Source organism: Brienomyrus brachyistius, chromosome 18 (genome assembly GCF_023856365.1).
Source record: "Brienomyrus brachyistius isolate T26 chromosome 18, BBRACH_0.4, whole genome shotgun sequence".
NCBI lineage: Eukaryota > Metazoa > Chordata > Actinopteri > Osteoglossiformes > Mormyridae > Brienomyrus > Brienomyrus brachyistius.
Window position 1 is genome coordinate 2183663 of NC_064550.1, and position 18137 is coordinate 2201799.

An 18137-nucleotide genomic window follows, 5' to 3' on the forward strand; every position below is an offset into this window, starting at 1 on the left:
GATTACTTATACATTACATAATTTTGGTTGACGGTGTGATGACATTCACCGATTAAGGTATTTGAAAAGGCAATTTAAAATACTGTAACTTCATGCCTTGATATTTTATTAATGGCCTGTTAGCTGTAACTTTATCTCAGAACTTGCCCTAATGTAAAGGACGATTAAATTTCTAAATATTTTGCCCCAAAAATCATTAGGTTGATGGTTTTTCATTTCCTGCTACAATATTTTCCACTCTTGTAGCTCTTATGCATCATAAATCTCCAGTCGTACTTAAATTAGAACACCGCACTGGCAAGAATAAAATGCTGGAAATGTTGAATCAACTTGAAATATTTTATGTAATCGATCACACGAAATAAAGTTGCTTCAGTGTAATTAATTTATTCAGCTTAAACTGTAAAAAAATGAGTTCAACCATAAACATAAATAAAATTACGTTTAAATGAACAAACTAATAATTTGCAACTATTGGAACGAGAAAAAAAACACATTGAACGTACAAGCACCTTTTTTCTTTCCCTCTTCTTCAGCTTAGGGACATCACTTTTATTACATTAAAAGAATCATCATCCGTGACTCGGGAAATGCTGGGTTCTCCTGAAAAACGTTGCGCAAACCAATATTATTTTGGTACAGTATTTGCAATATGTTTATGCGGACCCCCAGAGCATCCGCAGAAACGTACCGTACATTGAAATACCCTGCCATAGATCACTGCCTGGTGACCATCGTGTAGTCTAATAGACACACCGAAGGAAAATTCTTGTGGTTTTTCATTATGACAATTTGTCCTTTCCCCCAGTTTCAAATTTCAGAGTTTAAGCCTACGTGGAAAAATGTTTGCCAGACCATAAGCATAAACGACACATTAGTGAAAAAGAAATCTGAACGTAAATTAGCAGTAAAGGATATGACAATTAGTAACTGTAATTTGCTGACAGTATATTCAAAATCTGGAAATTGTCACTGTAAGTGCTGTCAAGTGAACGTATCACTGCAAGTAAAATGTATCACTGCATTAATACAATATGGAATAATAATACCATTTTGGTACAGCATTCTTCTCAATATTATTATTCCGGTTTTCTGTATAGTGCTTGAGAGCTCGATGGTTAAAAATTCACAGCGAAACTGTGCAAACTCCCCCTCTTTTTGATTGACGGCCGAATCCCCCCGCTTCCGAGCCAGCGGCCGCTGATTAGCATGCATGCAGGGCCGCCTTGGCTGCCGCTCGCTGCTACATCCTGGAAGATGCAGCAGCGGTCTCTGACTCCGGCGGCAGGAATAGTGCATGAGCGGACTCACTCAGTATATCTCCGGATTCAGCGAGGCTGGCTTTAGACTAGAAGAGAAAGATAACGGTGCTGAATCTGGTGATGATGATGGTGAGGATGACGATGCTTCGTTGGCCAACTTTACACACGGTCTACGATAAGAAAGAGTGAGAAGAGAAGCTTATGCGAAAGGGAAGGCTGTCAGTTTTACTGTATATATTTTTTCTTTATTATAATGGTGGATGCATGGACAGTCACACAGAGCCTAGGCTGACAACTGAGAACAACGTGGCTGCCCAACATCGTGAATATTACAGCCTCCTGCATTGCACCATGACCTTGGACGCACAAACGGTGGTTATATTTGCAGTGATCGTGGTGCTGGTACTTGTGAACGTCATGTTAATGTTTTTCTTGGGTGCTAGTTAAAGGATTTTCAATTGAGCCGCTTGCTGGCCCGCAAGCACAGAGATACTTATCACAATTATACATTGGAGGGAGCAAGTGCGCGTAGAGACGGAGCGGGGACACCCAGTACTCCAACATGGCCAGACAGTGAAATTAATGACGCTGGTATTTTATATCTGTCCATAAATCTTTTGTCGTGTCTTGTCCTTTAACTTGTCTGTGAGCGTAGCTGGTGATGACGGTCATTATGCCAGGATAATATATGATGTTTGAATGTATTTTAAGGTACGTCTTATAGCATTTGACACCCTTTGCATTTTTAAAAATCTCGGGTTAAAAAATATTTATCTCAGCTGGTAATACACCTGCAAATTATCGGTGTTTTTTTTTTAAAGAAAAAAAAAACTATGGCCTTATATTGAATGTTTTTCGTTGTACTGTTAAGTAAAAAATAAACCGATAATAGCATTTAAAGAACCACCGGTAGGTATAAATTAAGAGCCACCGGTGTGAACCCATTTCTATTTTCTTAATAATTTAGAAAATCCATATGTTTATGCTATTAATATCACCACAGTAGTTTTTATTACGACTATTTATTTTTCAACATATGTGTGTTTCGGATTTCCCTGACTTGCGAATTACAAACTTAATATTAGTTACTGTGTTTCTATAAATATATATACTAACCCTACAACAAGCCGCGTTGTTGGGCATTTTTTAAATGGGCCACATAACATGACATACATACACGGCTGGAACTTAATTTTTGCTACTAGCCAACTTGGCTACTTTAGTGAAAATGTTGGCATTTTTACTAGCTAGTACCTATCGGGCTAGTGTTCAGTGTTTCGTTCTGGTCCTTCGCCTAAATCACTCGTCTCAGGCTAGTGGGCGAGCTTAATTTCTTGCCGGCATTCATTATTTTAATATTACTGTAGATGACACAGCCTCTACACGTTTAACAATGCGTTTTTAATTTTATGGAACATTTTCTTTATTGGGTGATTTAATGCCGTTTAATATCGTAATTATAGTTTAATACTGTAATTGCATGATTGCATTATATGTAAGTCTTCCCAGTGTTTTTTTTTTCACTTGTAATTGCTGTATCCCGAGGTATTTCTTTATACCATACATAGGACTTATGAGTTTAGTTTATAAATTATCTATCTATCTATCTATCTATCTATCTATCTATCTATCTATCTATCTATCTATCTATCTATCTATCTATCTATCTATCTAGTGTTTTGTTGGCGTTATCTAATGGAAGCTATAAGCAGGTTGTCATGGCAAAACAGAGAAATGCAGGCACCGTTGGTGGTACCTACGTATGGAGTAACGTGGGCTAAGAATATCCCGTAAGTGGCGTATGAGACATTTTGAGTCACTTAGTAAAAAAAAAAAACACACACAAAATGCAGCTATATGCCTGTTTTATAGGCCTATTTAAAACTTGCTTTGTTGTAGGAACATCTTGGGTTAACAATTGTTGTCTCTAAGGCTATCTTTATGTATTGGTGGTTTTGCTTTTCTGTTTCCTGTTTTGATTAAACATTTTAGAATGTTGTCCTGCTCCCTTTTAAGAAAGTAGCATTTTCTGTTTAAATAAGCCATGAATGTTTTTGTCTTTGCAATCTGAGCAAACTCAATAAGTTATACTCTTCCTCCGGCTGTAAAACTGAACAAGTTTGATTGGCCTTCAGTGTCAGGACATGCGCATATTGCATAATATGTTTTGTCAGACACAGGCAAAGGGCTCAGCTAGAATCTGCAATACTGTACATTTTTTAATGCATAACTCAGCATCAGTAAAAATGGAGAGGAAAATACCACAAGAAACAAATAACTTAATCATCAGATTCTTATATCCTTCTTATTATGTATTGTAATAATATTTACTATTTATGCATATAAACACACACACAAATATTTATTTACTATGATAAATTTTATTCACTTTTTAAAATACTGTATGCTTTATATTCATATACATGTATAAATACATCTGATGGAATCAGGTTGACTAATTGCAATACTAAATACAATAATCCTGTACCCCTTTTATACCGAGAAGCTGAGAAGTGTAAGCACAATAAATTCTTGCCCGCCTTGGTGCGGTACAGAATGTTCTAGATCGACAGCTGATAACATTAGCTGAAAGGTGATTTAGTACAAAACAGCTTTTGGAAAAAAAAATATCAGATTTATTTAAAATCTGCCCAGTTTGTCACGTACATTCACACTGCAAGTCAAGACCTTAAAAGATCTAGAATCATGTAACGCTCAGACAGAGAGGGTTTCAAAGTTACTTATCCTGGAACAAGAATTGTAATTTATTTCCAATTTGCCCTTGGCTTTTTCACCAAAAGTTTTGTTTTTTTTCACCAAAACCTAATTATGAATTAAATATAGGAATATTTATTTAAAACTGTTATATGAATAAGAGTTTTAACATTAACTCCAGGACTATGTTTGACACATTACTGGATTTTCATAGCATAGAATTGATATTTCTGATAAATACAACTATACTTTAAATCAAACAGATTTCATAATAATATCTGAAATCAACCATGTATGCATGATTATTATTACATTTAGTAAGTCAGGCAGCAGTTAATTCAAGAATATAGAATTTGGATTTTTCCTCATCAGTATTTATGATGCTTTTGTTGAAAGCAAAACAGATAAATGTAACGTTGGATCACTTTGTAGTTTTCTCTCATGAATATATTTCCACAGATAGTTCTATGTGCTTTTATACATTTAGCAGATTGTTTTTGATTATAGTAATAATAACCTGTGGAATTCTGCCCATTAATGTGACTGGCATTTGTACTATTACCTCAGAGGCACCCAAAAGTTTTAAGAGGGCACTGATAATGATTATTTTTTTTCAGTCAACTTCAAACTATAGTTTTTTGAGTTAATTATTAGTTTTTCAGTTGTTATGGTCAAAATTTTCATGAACAATGGAGAGAAATGTACAACATGTGTACCTGAGGTTAGGCACTATTCGCTGATATAGCGTTTATTTTAGACTGAAACTTTTTAATTGCCCCTTGTGAATAAAGTGAATAGAATTGAATTGAATTAACTTTGTACCAAATTCAAGTTTTTGAACTGAAGATACTGAAGATTTGCGTAAGGATTGTGAACTAGGGTAGAGGTATAGTGGGGACTCCTGTGATGTGCATTTTTACATTTTATTTATTTAGTAGGTGCATTTATCCAAAATGACATACATTTTTGAGATGACAGCCTAACTATTCCTGAAGAAAATGACTTACCCTAGAATAGTAACTGAGTTGCAGACTTATTTGTGACCCCTTAAGTAAAATGATGCTGAAAATTCGGTTGAAAAAGACCTTTAATCTGCATGTCATACATTAAGTTTAGGATGAATTAAATTTTTTTTATGAAAAACTGAGGAAGCCCTACACAGTAGGTTGTCACTGTTTCCATGTTAATGTAGAAACTCATATATTTCCTTAATTAAGTTTTTTTCCACCTGCCTTTCTAGTAATTATAGTTTAAATGTTGATGTCTTGGCAGTGCAGTGGGTCGTTGCAGAGAATTGTAATGTCAAAGATCCAGGGTGATAGGCTTAATTCCCACTCTAAGCTTTGGTTCTGTTTTTCTCTGTTCATAATTGGATGGATTTGTAAAAGCCCACTGTTGCAATCATAAAAATGAGGAAAACGTCCTATAAAGGTACAGGTCAAGGAAGACTTTCACAACCATTTTAAAGATTTTGAATAATTCTTAGAGGACAGTCAACTGAAAACATTTATGGGGAAATTATGTGACATTTAGATCTGTTTAGAGCATATCATTCAGTTTACTGCATTTGGTGGTTACAGTGAGAAAAAACATTCTAATTGTTCAAATGTGATAGCTCAGTTACGGTACAAACATGAATATGAGCATGTTTTTTAATTACTTTTTTTAAATAACCCTGAAGCACATGGGGATGAGACTGAAAATTTGGCAAATAGTGTAGTCTGGTGAAAGATCTGTGAAGCTATTTCAATTGCAGAGTTGAGGCAGGAAAACCATTCTTATTATTGGGCTCAGTTGCAGAATTGTGTAATGGGCATGATGCCAGAGGGAAATAATGGATGGAAAAATCACATAAAACCTCAGTATACAAGTAATCGTGAACATAGATTAAGAGGTCAGGGAAAGCCCGACACTAAAGTGAAGTCAATGTCCGAAAGCGACCAAGTCAAAGCAATGTCTTAGGACTTCAGTATCTGTGCAAGAATTAATCCGTTTATCATCTGGGTCCACTTGACAGAGTTGTGCGATTTTTTTTTCTTTAGCAAAGTAGAAAGGTATGAAAATTTACCTTAAAAATCACACAGCTGTTTGTGCTGATGTGATATTTGTTCCAAATATTAAATCTAGATAAAAAGGTGCATCAAAAACCATATAAAAAATCTATTAGGTTAAATAAATTAGTCATCTGAAAGCATTAAAAACATCAGTGATGTACAATGTTGAGTGACTAGTGAATTCTTGGGGTCCCACAGATTTTCTCTGCATTTGCTCTTTCAGAGAGTGCACCTTTAAAATGATTAATGCTGTAATAAACGTCAAGCAGTATACATCATGTCATGGGTGTTTTGAGATATTTTGAAAGCATCACTCCGGATCAGGTCATATCTCAGAGGCACTTCAGCTTAAAAAAATCCCACCACATACCTCTAGCATAATATAACAATTTTAAGAAGCAGGCATTGTAAAGAAAATATGCTGTTTGTATTATAATGCCCCTTGTGAATAAAGTGAATAGAATTGAATTGAATTAACTTTGTACCAAATTCAAGTTTTACCCTTCGCAGAGTATTCAGGGAACCAGTTTTTCATAATAAAATAACCTCAACCAAACATAATGCACACTTTGGGGGCTGCATTACAGTTACACTGCACAATTAAATTCTTATACTTTTATATTGTGTGCAATTAATAGCCTGTTGTAATATGCTGTATGATTTTTCACTGCAGCACTTTTTAAAATTATATATATTCATCATCTTTAAATTTAACATCTTGTTTCTTCCTCTGAATAATATTAATTTCCAGTATATATGCATCTGCTTATGGTTTATAGATTTCCAGGAAAAGCTTTTATCATTTGCTGATTACTGATGGTTATTGGTGTCAGACTGTTGTATGACTTTTCAAAGAAAACTTCTCTGGGATGCATAAGTTATGCTGTGTTTTATGACTTTTATTTATTTTTTTTTTTTTTAATTGTCTAGTTGTGGCTCAGTAGATGGGCCTGTTGCTTGCAGACTGTTAACTCCAGGGTTAACTCTCTGCTCCTACTCTCCGTATGCAGTTTCTGTGATCTTTCTGCGTAACATGGATTTCCTTTGGGTATCCTGGGCTCCCCTGCATTTCATGCATTTAGGTGTTTCAGTGTCTTGAAACTGCGTACATGCCCTGTGCTGGACTGCTAGCCCACCCAGGGTGTACCTCTGCATATGCCCTAGCCTGCTTGGGCATATGCTACAGGACCCTGTAGCACATAAGAAGTGGTTGGAATGTGGATGGAAGGTATATATACTAAATCATATTACTCAGCATTCTGTTGTGAGCTTTCAGTTTAAAAAAAAATGTTTTAGAACGTTATCATCTAGGAAAAAAAAAATTGAAATTATATTATATTTTATTATAATTTATTGTATTTGAACCGCTATTGCCCATGTCAGGTATTGAAATCAGCGTTTTCCATATTGGATTTGATGTTTGCTTGTGGTTTGAATTTTTCTTGGAGTAGTTACTTCAATAAGTAATACAGGGTGCTAAGGTGGGTCAGTGAGTAGCACTGTTGAATGATATTTGGGTCGTAGTGAGCTTGTGCGACTTTGAAAATAGCAATAGCACAGCAGCCACAACATCTCATTTTAAAAAGATATGTTTTGGATAAAAATACTGTTAAAGAGATGTTTGTGGTATTAAAAGCCCAGCAAACACAGACTAGTGCTGTGCATATGGAAATACATATTTCACCACGTGAAGCATTACTATCCAGTGTACCATGCAGAATGCAAGTGCAGAATACAAGCACCAGCAATTAGGGCTTCTACTTTTAATCTGAAGAAGCACGGGACAAATTGCGTCCCATATTGGTTAAAAATGGGATTGGAGCAATAACCTACCAGCAATGTCAAACCTGTTTCCTTGAACCAGCAGCGAGGTAGTCAGAGAAAAGCCCAGCAACAGTCCAGATTGTCAGTGTTTTCTAGTGTTAAGCGAACGAAGTTTGTTTTTGTATGATTTATTTATTCAAATTAGATTTCGGTTTGTTTTCATTCAATTTGTCATATTTTTCACGTTCTGGATCTTTTCAGGGGAATCCTATGGGAATTTCTATGAGAGATGGAGTCTTGAAGTAAAGAAATAACAATTTGAATTATATAATGATAATTATCTATATCCACTGATATAAAATTAAAAATTCCTTGTGTGATAGATAATAAGCAGGTTTCGAGCAGCAGCAATAACCAGTAGCAGTGTATTTTCATGTGGAGTACCTCTTGGTATTTTTTGCTTACGGTCAGTTCCATAATAATATTTAAGTCTTCAAAATTGTACGTCTTTTTTTGCATATTGTATGCTGCTTTTATGCTGCGCAGTTAATTATAGTTATGTTGATTATAATTGTGGTATAAGCTTGATGCCTTATGGTTACCAAAACATAATTAAGGAAGAAAAACAATGTCTACATTTATAATGTTCCATTCTACAGACTCTGTTTTTTTGATTGTGTTTTTGTTCGTATGTCAATCAGTTCATGAAACAATAGCCTTTTTTTAACACTGTTTCCCCTAAAAAAAAAACCAAATCTGTAAATATAACGTTTTTCTTATTTTTTTTTTATTAAACTGGATCAGCATGCTGGATTTCAATGCACAGCATCAGTTTCTGTCTTCCTGTCTCATCCAGCTGATTAGTGGAGGTTCAGTCATTAACGCTGAAGCAGTATGGGATCATGTCACCATGGCCGACCGGGAGTTGGCGTTTAAGGCTGGGGACGTCATCAAAGTTTTGGATGCATCTAACAAGGACTGGTGGTGGGGGCAGATTGATGATGAGGAGGGATGGTTTCCTGCCAGCTTTGTCAGGGTAAGTTGCACATTAAAGATATTTATCCCTTTCATTTACAGTTTTTTTTTGTTGCATTTCTCAAATGGCAAATAACAATGGCAGAACAATCATGGTGTAATCCTCACACCATGAAACACATTTCTCATTGTTTTCAACAAATTGCCAGTTTTTTAGTGCATATATAGAAATAGTTGTCATCATTTGGCATAATTATCAGTTGCTTAAGCCTTGTTGGTAAAAATGGATTATACAGTTTACCAGTGAAATAATTTACACCCAAAACAATATATGTAACTGATTGCTGTGTTAACCACTAGATGCAAAACAGTTCACTGGTGTTTTAAAATGATTCAAGTGTATATTCCGTAAATTGTAGTGGGATGAATGACAGGACATGCACATTTGTGTCTGAGTTTGTCATTTTCTTTTTAAATCCTTTACAGTTTTTCTCAATAGCTTTGGCGCATTTCTCAAAGAGCAAATAACATTTTCAAAACAGCAAGTGCAATCCCCACATCATAACGCCACTTGTGCAGCAGAACATCATTTCTCATCGTTTCACACTAATTGCAAATGTGTGTATGCAAATGCCATTGTACAATTATCATCACTGTTGTATTTGTGGTCCCCACTACATGATTTTGTAGCCATTTCATTGTTTTTGCATTGTCATTTGCCATTTTTGTGTTATACAAAATGATGTGTGTGTGTATTTTTATTTGCTAAGGTACTGTCTTGATATCTGAAGAAGATACATTTGCATGCAAGTGTTTTCTCTTACCGGTGAACTTTATATACTGCAATGTAGAGCCTGTGGTGTCTGTGACATGAGTAAGTATCACTTTGCTAAAGAAGAATGATCAGAGAGTAACAATGAGAAAGTGAGAAATGACTGGAACATGCTTACACTAAAAATATGCGTAAGAATTTTGACTCTCATGGTAAAAACGATCCTGATGGTACTTTTCACTTTAGTGCCACTGAGTAATTTATTGGTAGAATTGTTTTCTTTTGAGGCTCGAGTTAATAGTTCTGTGTGATGTATGGTCTTTCGCAGTTTGTACTATATGCATAAATTGTGTCACGTCTAAGCATGATTGACGGTCCGCCATGCAGCTTTCAAGCTCAGGGTACTTTATTTCAAACGAAACTCAAGACAAAACCAGGGAACATCTAACACCAACCAAGGAACACAGGACATAAATACAAATTAGGCACAGACATCGTTAACCAAGAACAAAGACACTAAAGCCAAGGACCAAACCAGAGTAAATAAACACAAAGGAACATGATTTGCGTAAGGTGAACAAAACCAAAGTCCTGCAGCATAAATAACTAAAATGACGAATGTTAGAAAATATTTATATATATATATCTTATGAGCTTTTAACCAAAGTGTATGTTTTTTTTGTTTTTTTCAAAGGTTGAACCCCATCCCCCGCAACTTCAAACAAAACAAGTTTTCTATCTCAACCCTATAGCAACCCCAAGAGTTCAAAATACGGCTGCAAAGGTGCGTTTTAACAGAACAATCATTTTTATCTGTCAGAGTTATTTTCATGTGTTAATTGCATGATGTCTTCTTTTTATGCCTTATAAATATTGAAAACGAAAACATAATCAAACAACAAATACATAAACATACAAATCAGTACAATACAACAGACTATTAAATTATAGGAAACCGGGTGGATAATCATTCATAACTGAAGTGGTAAATGAGAAGCTTTCAGCCTCAGAGGATTCAGCAAAGGAGCCTTAATGTGATCACTTCAAGAAAATATCCATCGGATTTCACATAGACAGTCCTGCATTTTAGCTGCAGCATTTTCTCTACAACTCTGCAAACTGGAAATAATGACCTATGAATTGGACACTAATTGCAATATAGATTTATATTTGCATAACATTCCTGTCTTTCCATTAAGACCTTTTACTACAAACTGCTGATATACTTTTTCCTTGGAATGGTTTGTGAAGAAAAAGTAGCTTAATGTGATAGTTGAATGCTCAGAAGAATTGACTGTAATCAATACACAAAGAATGAAAACATTCATTTTTATGAGTGAAATTAATCTTACACCTGTTTTATAAGCAGCATGTTTAATATTCTTTTTTTTTTTATTTTTGAGACTTTTTTGAGTCATAAGATTATTATTCAGATTTTTTATTTTGTAAGGATGCACAATTTATTCTGATGTTCCTGTCTAAAGTCAATATTTATACCTGCAACAAGCAAAAATTTGGAAAACTAGAGGCTGTGTTCTTCTATGTCATTATACTACAGTATAATATAATAGTTTCATTCCTGGATTAGGTTCTAGATAATTGCGGTATTTCTATAGGGTTTGCATAACTGCTCTTTTTGGTTTACTTCAGGAAAGGTCTATAAATATTTGGAAAGTAATGTGGCTAAATGTGGCAAACAAAGGAAGGCACTCTTGAGAGGCTGTGAAATGTCTTCCTCCCATACATAATGAGCTATGCCCGCCACCAAAAATAGGGAGTTGCGTATAAAACCTGTAACTCGTACAGCTATTACCGAATTTGGAAGAAAAATAATTGCACATTCCTCATCTTGGTCCATTGATACGTATTTTGAAAACAATTGCCTTGCTCTGGTTTAGGAAACAAGGCTTAACACTTGTGCTTTACTGGAGGAGCTCAAACTGCTTATCCTGGTCACAGTCGTAGGGTATTTAAATTTAATTGTGCTCGTTCTTTCTGGGCCTCAATTCTAGCTGGGCCTCATTGTAAAGCACACAATCTCTGTATTTTTAATGTTTTTCTTAATGGTTTATTTCTTGGATACTACTTCCCAATCATTTGTTTTGAAGCGAAAGGTACGCATTTAACATATTAATTGAAGTTCCATCAGATTCGCATCTGCTGAGGAATATCTATTGCTCTGTGTTTTTATGGGAAATAATATTCTCAAAATTAAATGTAATTCATTCATTTATTTGACATAATAATACAGAGAGATTCTGAAGCACGATATGGTTCTACGTGACCTGCTGCCTGTAGGACTGTTTGTGTCCATGACATCCCTGTAAGTATGTCCTGTGCTCTGCTTATTTGTAACTTTTTATTGCCACAAGCCTTGGGTGAACCAGGAAGATGGAGCCGTGGAGACTGCAGAAAACACAAGTGAGGTGCAAAACGGCCATCTGGACTCCAGCAATGACTGCCTGTGTGTGGGCCGACCACTCCAGAATCGCGATCAGATGAGAGCCAATGTGATCAATGAGATAATGAGCACAGAAAGACACTACATCAAGCACCTGAAGGACATATGTGAGGTAATCTATGCAAAACCACAATCATCCAGGTTTCCTCTGCGTGTTTCTTTAGTTAAGCTATATTTCAGAGTTTCTCCTTTCTAATAATATATCATGTTGAATAGCTAAACAGGATTAAGCGGTACATTCTGCAGATCATTTCAAATTGTGACGCTACACTGCTATTTGTAAACAAAAAAAAAAAAGTTACTAGAAAAGCTACAGCGTTTTAAAAGTAGGTGACACTAATAAGCTACTGGAAGAAGCAGTGAAGCTAGTAGCATCGCTAATTATAGTTAGCTATTCCCCAACACCCCCATGGCATTACAAAATATTTTCAATAGTGCGAAAACTGTGCAAAAACCATCAAAAAATGTATTAAAAATTGCTACCAAAATTCAAATAGGAAATGAAGGAGTTTTGTGAATGCAGTGTTTTTCCACACGGTTTCTCTGTGGTCAGAAAGTATTGGTGGACTTGAATTAATAGACGTAATACCTAATACTGCAATACTTGAACATCATGAAACATAAAGGCAACATTCTACATTTATATTAACATTTTTATGAAATTATTTTTTTGACTGGTTTATTTGGTTTAGGGCAGATAACAGACAGGCCAATACAAATGCAGTTAAAAATCCGTCTATCATCATAACCTCTTAATCCCAACTGGGGTTGTGGGGGGGACTGTAGCCTATCCTGAGAACAATGGGTGTAGGCAGGAACCAACCCTGGGCAGTTGCCAACACACTGCAGGACACATACACTCAAGGTGCCAACTGAGAGTCACCAGTTAACCTATCCTGCACACTTTTGGACTGTGGGAGGAAACTGGAACCCCTGGTGGAAACTCATGTGAACACAGGGGGAGCATGTCAATTCCACACAGAAAGGTCCTACGCCCGGCCTGGGGACTAAACCCAGGACATTCTTGCTGTGAGGCAGCAGCGCTAACCACTGCACCACTGTGCCACCCATACAGTTAAAAATATCTACTCAAATGATTGGCTGAATAAACAGATTTTTGCATGCTCATCAGCAACTTCTGTTATACTCATGTGACTCTGACTTTTGATTTTTCAAGACAGTATACTGCCCATATTGTAAACACTTTCTTTGCACTAGATAGCGATTTAGTATCTAATTAGTGCACTGTTTAATAAAATGAATCAAAATCACAAAAAACCTCTTCACCCATTTGGGTCTCAAAATAATACTAGGCACTCTCCACACTCTCCATTTACAATTCGTTAAATGGTCTTCCCCTGATAGTAGGTTTTTAAAGATGTTTTAAAGTGTTTATACCAAGATCATTTCCTAATTTTTATTTTACTTGGCAGTTTGTATTATACTTAGTAAGCATTAGAAATGTATCATTACAGTTATATGCCTAACTAGCTATTTAAGTGTACTTGATGCGTTTAATTGACTTCATTGTTTTTCATTAATTACTTGAAATGTTATTTTAGCAGAGAAAAAAAACATTTTGTTAGTTTGTGTTTTATTTTCATTTGTATGGTACTGCAATCATTAGCGTTACTAATATTATTATGGACTGTACTCCTTTTGTTGTAGCCTGGAACTTTTTAACTTGGGTTTAATTTCAGGGCTATCTGAAACAGTGCAAGAAAAGAAGAGATATGTTCAGTGATGAACAACTAAAAGTCATATTTGGGAATATCGAAGACATCTACAGATTTCAACTGGGATTTGTTCGAGATTTGGAGAAGCAATACAACACAGAGGAACCACATCTCAGTGAAATCGGCCCTTGCTTCCTAGAACATGTGAGTTTTCTGTTTAATTTTTGTGTAAAGATAATAAAATATGTGAAAATCTTCACAGTAATTTATCACAGCTCTCTCCATACATTCAAGATTTACCTAATGGAAACTGTGCTATCAGAATGAAATTGACACAGTTTGTGAGCATTATAAGTTGTTTGGAAGTGTTTTGCAGTTTCAGTTACTGAAGATTTCTGTCTTTTTTTTCTTTCCGGTAGCTCAGAAGTTGTTCAGTTGGTAGTTAGACACTCTTAGCTTTATAATGACATAGCAAACATTCAAATTGAAGAGTGCAAGTTATACATTTAAATATATAAACATGAAATATAATATCTAAAAATATAGTATCTTTCAAGACAAAAATAACATGGGAAAAGGTCTGCACAGACCCAGTACAATATAATAAGATTGTGATATTGTGATATATTTATTAGAAGATATATACAAGGACAGATGTTAAATACCTGAACCAGTACCTAAAATTGTTTTAGAGCTCTGGGCGCGTATTTATGAAGCATCTTAAGGCTAAAATTAGCTTCTAACTTGCCAGTTTAGGAGAAATTTCTAAAAATTATGGGCGTGTCAGTCTTAAATGTAGGGCTCCTAGCGCTAAAAGTAGCACCTACTGTAAGTGTGGGAGAATTAAAAAGTAGTCGAGAAGACTCCTAAGTCCTCCTACGTTATTGCATTCATGCAAATAACTCAAAATGCTATTCTTTGAACTTTTAGCTATTTTAGTGTGAACTTTTTATAACTTAGTTTAATAACTTACCTTACTGTTAGAATTGTGCCAGTTACTCGATTTCCAGATATGAGGACATCTCTGTCACAGCATCAACTATCAACTAATGACCAACCAGTTATCCAATAAAGCGGGACTCTTCATATCTGGCCCTCGATTCCAAAGCTAGGCCTTGTTTTCAGTTCTCCCAGGTAGTTAGTTTAATAATTACTGATTCTGATTGGCCAGAGGCCTCACACCGGGCTGACAGGTAAAGGAGGATTGGAAAATCAGCAGGGCTTGGACCTTGAGGACTGTGATTTGTATAGCCCTGCAATAAAGGATCATACATGCACAGGTTCTCCAGATGATATGCTGAGTGTTGTCTCTTGTTCTGCAGCAAGATGGCTTCTGGATTTACTCTGAATACTGCAACAATCACCTGGACGCGTGCATGGAGCTGTCCAAGCTAATGAAGGACAGCCGATACCAGCACTTCTTTGAAGCCTGTCGTCTCCTGCAGCAAATGATCGACATTGCCATTGACGGTTTTCTGTTAACACCGATTCAGAAGATCTGCAAATATCCACTGCAGCTGGCGGAGCTGCTGAAGTACACTGTCCAAGAGCACAGGTATGCCGAACTTATACAAACCGATTTTGGTAAGGCGTATTTTCATAAGGTTTTTTATGGATGTGCAATGTAGGAGGTCTTATTTATAGTCACAAATTTAGCTAGAATTTCCTAAATATGTGGGTGTAATTTTTCAAACCATGCTAGAGATTAACTGGGTTTTTACCGAACAAGTCTGGATCAGTTCACACAGTGATTGTATTTGGGGGTGTAAGTTTTTGAAGCAGAAGAGGATTCTGCATGTTGTGTGTTCAGAACCAAAAAACAGCCTGCGTGAGAAGGAGGTGAACATTAATTACATCAACTTCATCAGTTTAAGCAGCTTTTTTTAAAAAAAGAAAAATGAATGGTGTGCTTCATTTGATTAAAAAAATGTATTTCACCTTTTGACACTACTACTCTGCCTTCAGCAGATGCTATTCAGTAGATGATATAATCATGAGGAATTCAGGCTCACGGGGAGTCAACAGATTTGGCAAACATGCATTCAAAACATCTATGAAAAATGTCAGTTTGTCTTTCCTTACAGTAATCATAATGCATTCATGCAAATAACTCACATACTGATGGACTAAGGTCATGGTGGTGCTGTGGTTAGTGTGGTTGTCTCACACCTCTGTAAACCAGGATATGATTTGCAGCTCTGTGTGTGTGGAGATAGAATGTTCTCCCCATTCTGTTGTGGGGTTTCCTCTGAGTTCTTGTAGGTGTGAATGGTAAGTGTGTCCCCTGGGATGTGTTGGCAACCCATCCTGGGTTACACCCTCTGCATTCTGTTTCTGGGATAGGCTCCAGATCCTCACAACCCTGAATAGGACAAAACAGCATAGGCAACAAATGTCTATTCTAGGCATACTCAATTATTCTTCCCCATGGCAACACAGAGCCAAGCTCTACTGTCCCTGATAGAATTTTCTGGGAAGGGGAATCGATCATGCAGTTGATATGTAGACGGTATCTACCAACTGAGTACCCAAGGTCTGTTGACTACTATGACATTACTGTCACAAATGCATAGTATGATGATTTCTTTTCCATATGCTTTTATGTGACGATATAGTAATCATGCACCTGACACTTGTCTTGGGTTTTGTGGCCTTGCCTCTTTTAGGTCTCAAAACAAGATGAATCATTCACTTTTACTCTGAACTAGTCGTTCTTCACTTAGCTCCATAGATGCTGAAATATTTTTGACAGTTTGTACCGGCTTATGGTTGAAGAGACTGCTGGTTACACTGCCAAGAGTACTGCTTATACTTATACTCATACTCATACTTATACTTATACTTATACTTATACTACATAGACCTGCATTTCTTTATTCTTATTCTGGAAAAGCTTATGATGTCATCGAGTTCCCACTTCAAATATTTCTAAATATTCGCTAATTATGTGTCATCATAGACCAGCATACTATTACAGTTCTTAATATTCACACGATCCAGCCTGTCAAACTAGCAGCAAAATGGATTGAGTCTTCCAAGATGGTCCCTCATGTTATAAAAAAGATGACATGTTTCTCCTATATGTTAAACAATTGATTTTTTTAAGCTCCCGTCTCAAACAGAGTAATTTAGTTTTCTTGAGTTTCCTAATGAGCAGGTGTTGTGGCCCTCGGGATGAAGGACCTGGGGGGCAGGCCTAGTAAATAAACAAAAAGTAATTTTATTGCATTTAATGTACAAAAGATAGAAATGAAATGGATCAGAACAGGAGGACTTGGAACAGGTGTGAAGACTAGGGATGGGCTGATTCACATTTTTTCAGTTCTGATCCGATTCAGATACAGATTCTGATACAAGAGCTCTTTTTACTTTAATATTTTTATATTATACATGTAATATGTTAATATTTGTACTTCATTTATTATTAATATTTTTTTAATTACAATACAAATGAAAAAAAGATATGTCGAAAAATCTTTAATGAGGCTACTAGAAACATACATAACATACTGTTCCACCTCATTTCTACATCTTGTTTTAAGTGTTTTTGAGGCATTAGCAGTTCAAATTGAATATCTTCCAAGATAGTATATGCAAGTCACCAATGCTTAAAATGCCACAAAATTTTTCTCTCACTGACAATAGTGTCACTAACACTTCATTGTGATAGCAGCCCCTCATATCACAAGCTGTACCGAGTGCGCAAAACAGCCCAAGCTAGCGACACCCAAATCATCCATTGCTTTTTTCATATTACTCACGTCGTCTTGCACAATTGCGTGTGCTTTATTTTCTGGGATTTTCCACTAAATGCTACTTCCAACTTTCAAAACTTTGATTTTACAAATATTGCAAATTGCTGTGCTACTAGCTCTTGTTAAAAGCGTAAAACACTTCCAGATCATCACCCTCTTATCTGATGTTCTTATGCTCCTCCTACTGCACAGGGTATGCACGTGATGTTACAACAGGCTGAAAATCACAGAGGTCACTGAGCACACACCCACGGAGTGGCGAAAAAAAAAATTAGTAGCAGCGTTAGCGTGCAGTTTGAATGTTGCAAAAGCACATCTAAAATCGGAATGAGCTACCATGTGATTGATTTAAGAGGATCTTTTTAGAGACTACTGAAAAGTAAATAAGTAAGTATCAGATGTGGATCAGTCACATATGGCCGATACCCAATCCATCTAATAGGTATGGATCAGGAGCAATACTGGGATCGGTGTACCTCTAGTCAAGAAAGATTGAAATTAATGATTGGACTGGGGAACACAGGACTGGGAAGCTCCTAAATGCCTGACTGACGAGCAAGAAAACAAGAGGAGGTTGGGAATGATTAACAGGAGGGCAGGAACGAGAGGTAAGGCAAGCAATTGACAGGCGTGGCTCGTTAGGCCATTCTAGGGAGGAAACAGGAGGGTCAGAGGGTGTGACACCTGGCATATGCAGGTCTAA

At 36.2% G+C, this 18137-nt stretch overlaps 1 protein-coding gene across 10 annotated transcripts in view; it reads left to right on the top strand.

Moving 5' to 3' along the window:
- The first annotated feature begins 1208 nt into the window (after nucleotides 1–1208).
- arhgef9a (Cdc42 guanine nucleotide exchange factor (GEF) 9a) overlaps nucleotides 1209–18137 on the top strand; it is a 40709-nt gene continuing 23780 nt past the window's right edge. For 7 of the 10 annotated variants that reach the window (XR_007383422.1, XR_007383423.1, XM_048983532.1 and 4 more), the window contains exons 1-6: nucleotides 1209–1634; nucleotides 8652–8831; nucleotides 10237–10326; nucleotides 11915–12115; nucleotides 13704–13883; nucleotides 15002–15234. Coding sequence is in view for 8 of the 10 variants with exons in the window: in XM_048983532.1 (XP_048839489.1) it covers nucleotides 1464–1634; nucleotides 8652–8831; nucleotides 10237–10326; nucleotides 11915–12115; nucleotides 13704–13883; nucleotides 15002–15234 (1055 nt within the window). In the remaining 2 variants the exon portion in view is untranslated. Of the gene's footprint in view, nucleotides 1854–8651; nucleotides 8832–9540; nucleotides 9645–10236; nucleotides 10327–11914; nucleotides 12116–13703; nucleotides 13884–15001; nucleotides 15235–18137 lie in introns of all 10 variants that reach the window. The other 3 variants (XM_048983540.1, XM_048983539.1, XM_048983538.1) reach the window with 3 other exon arrangements.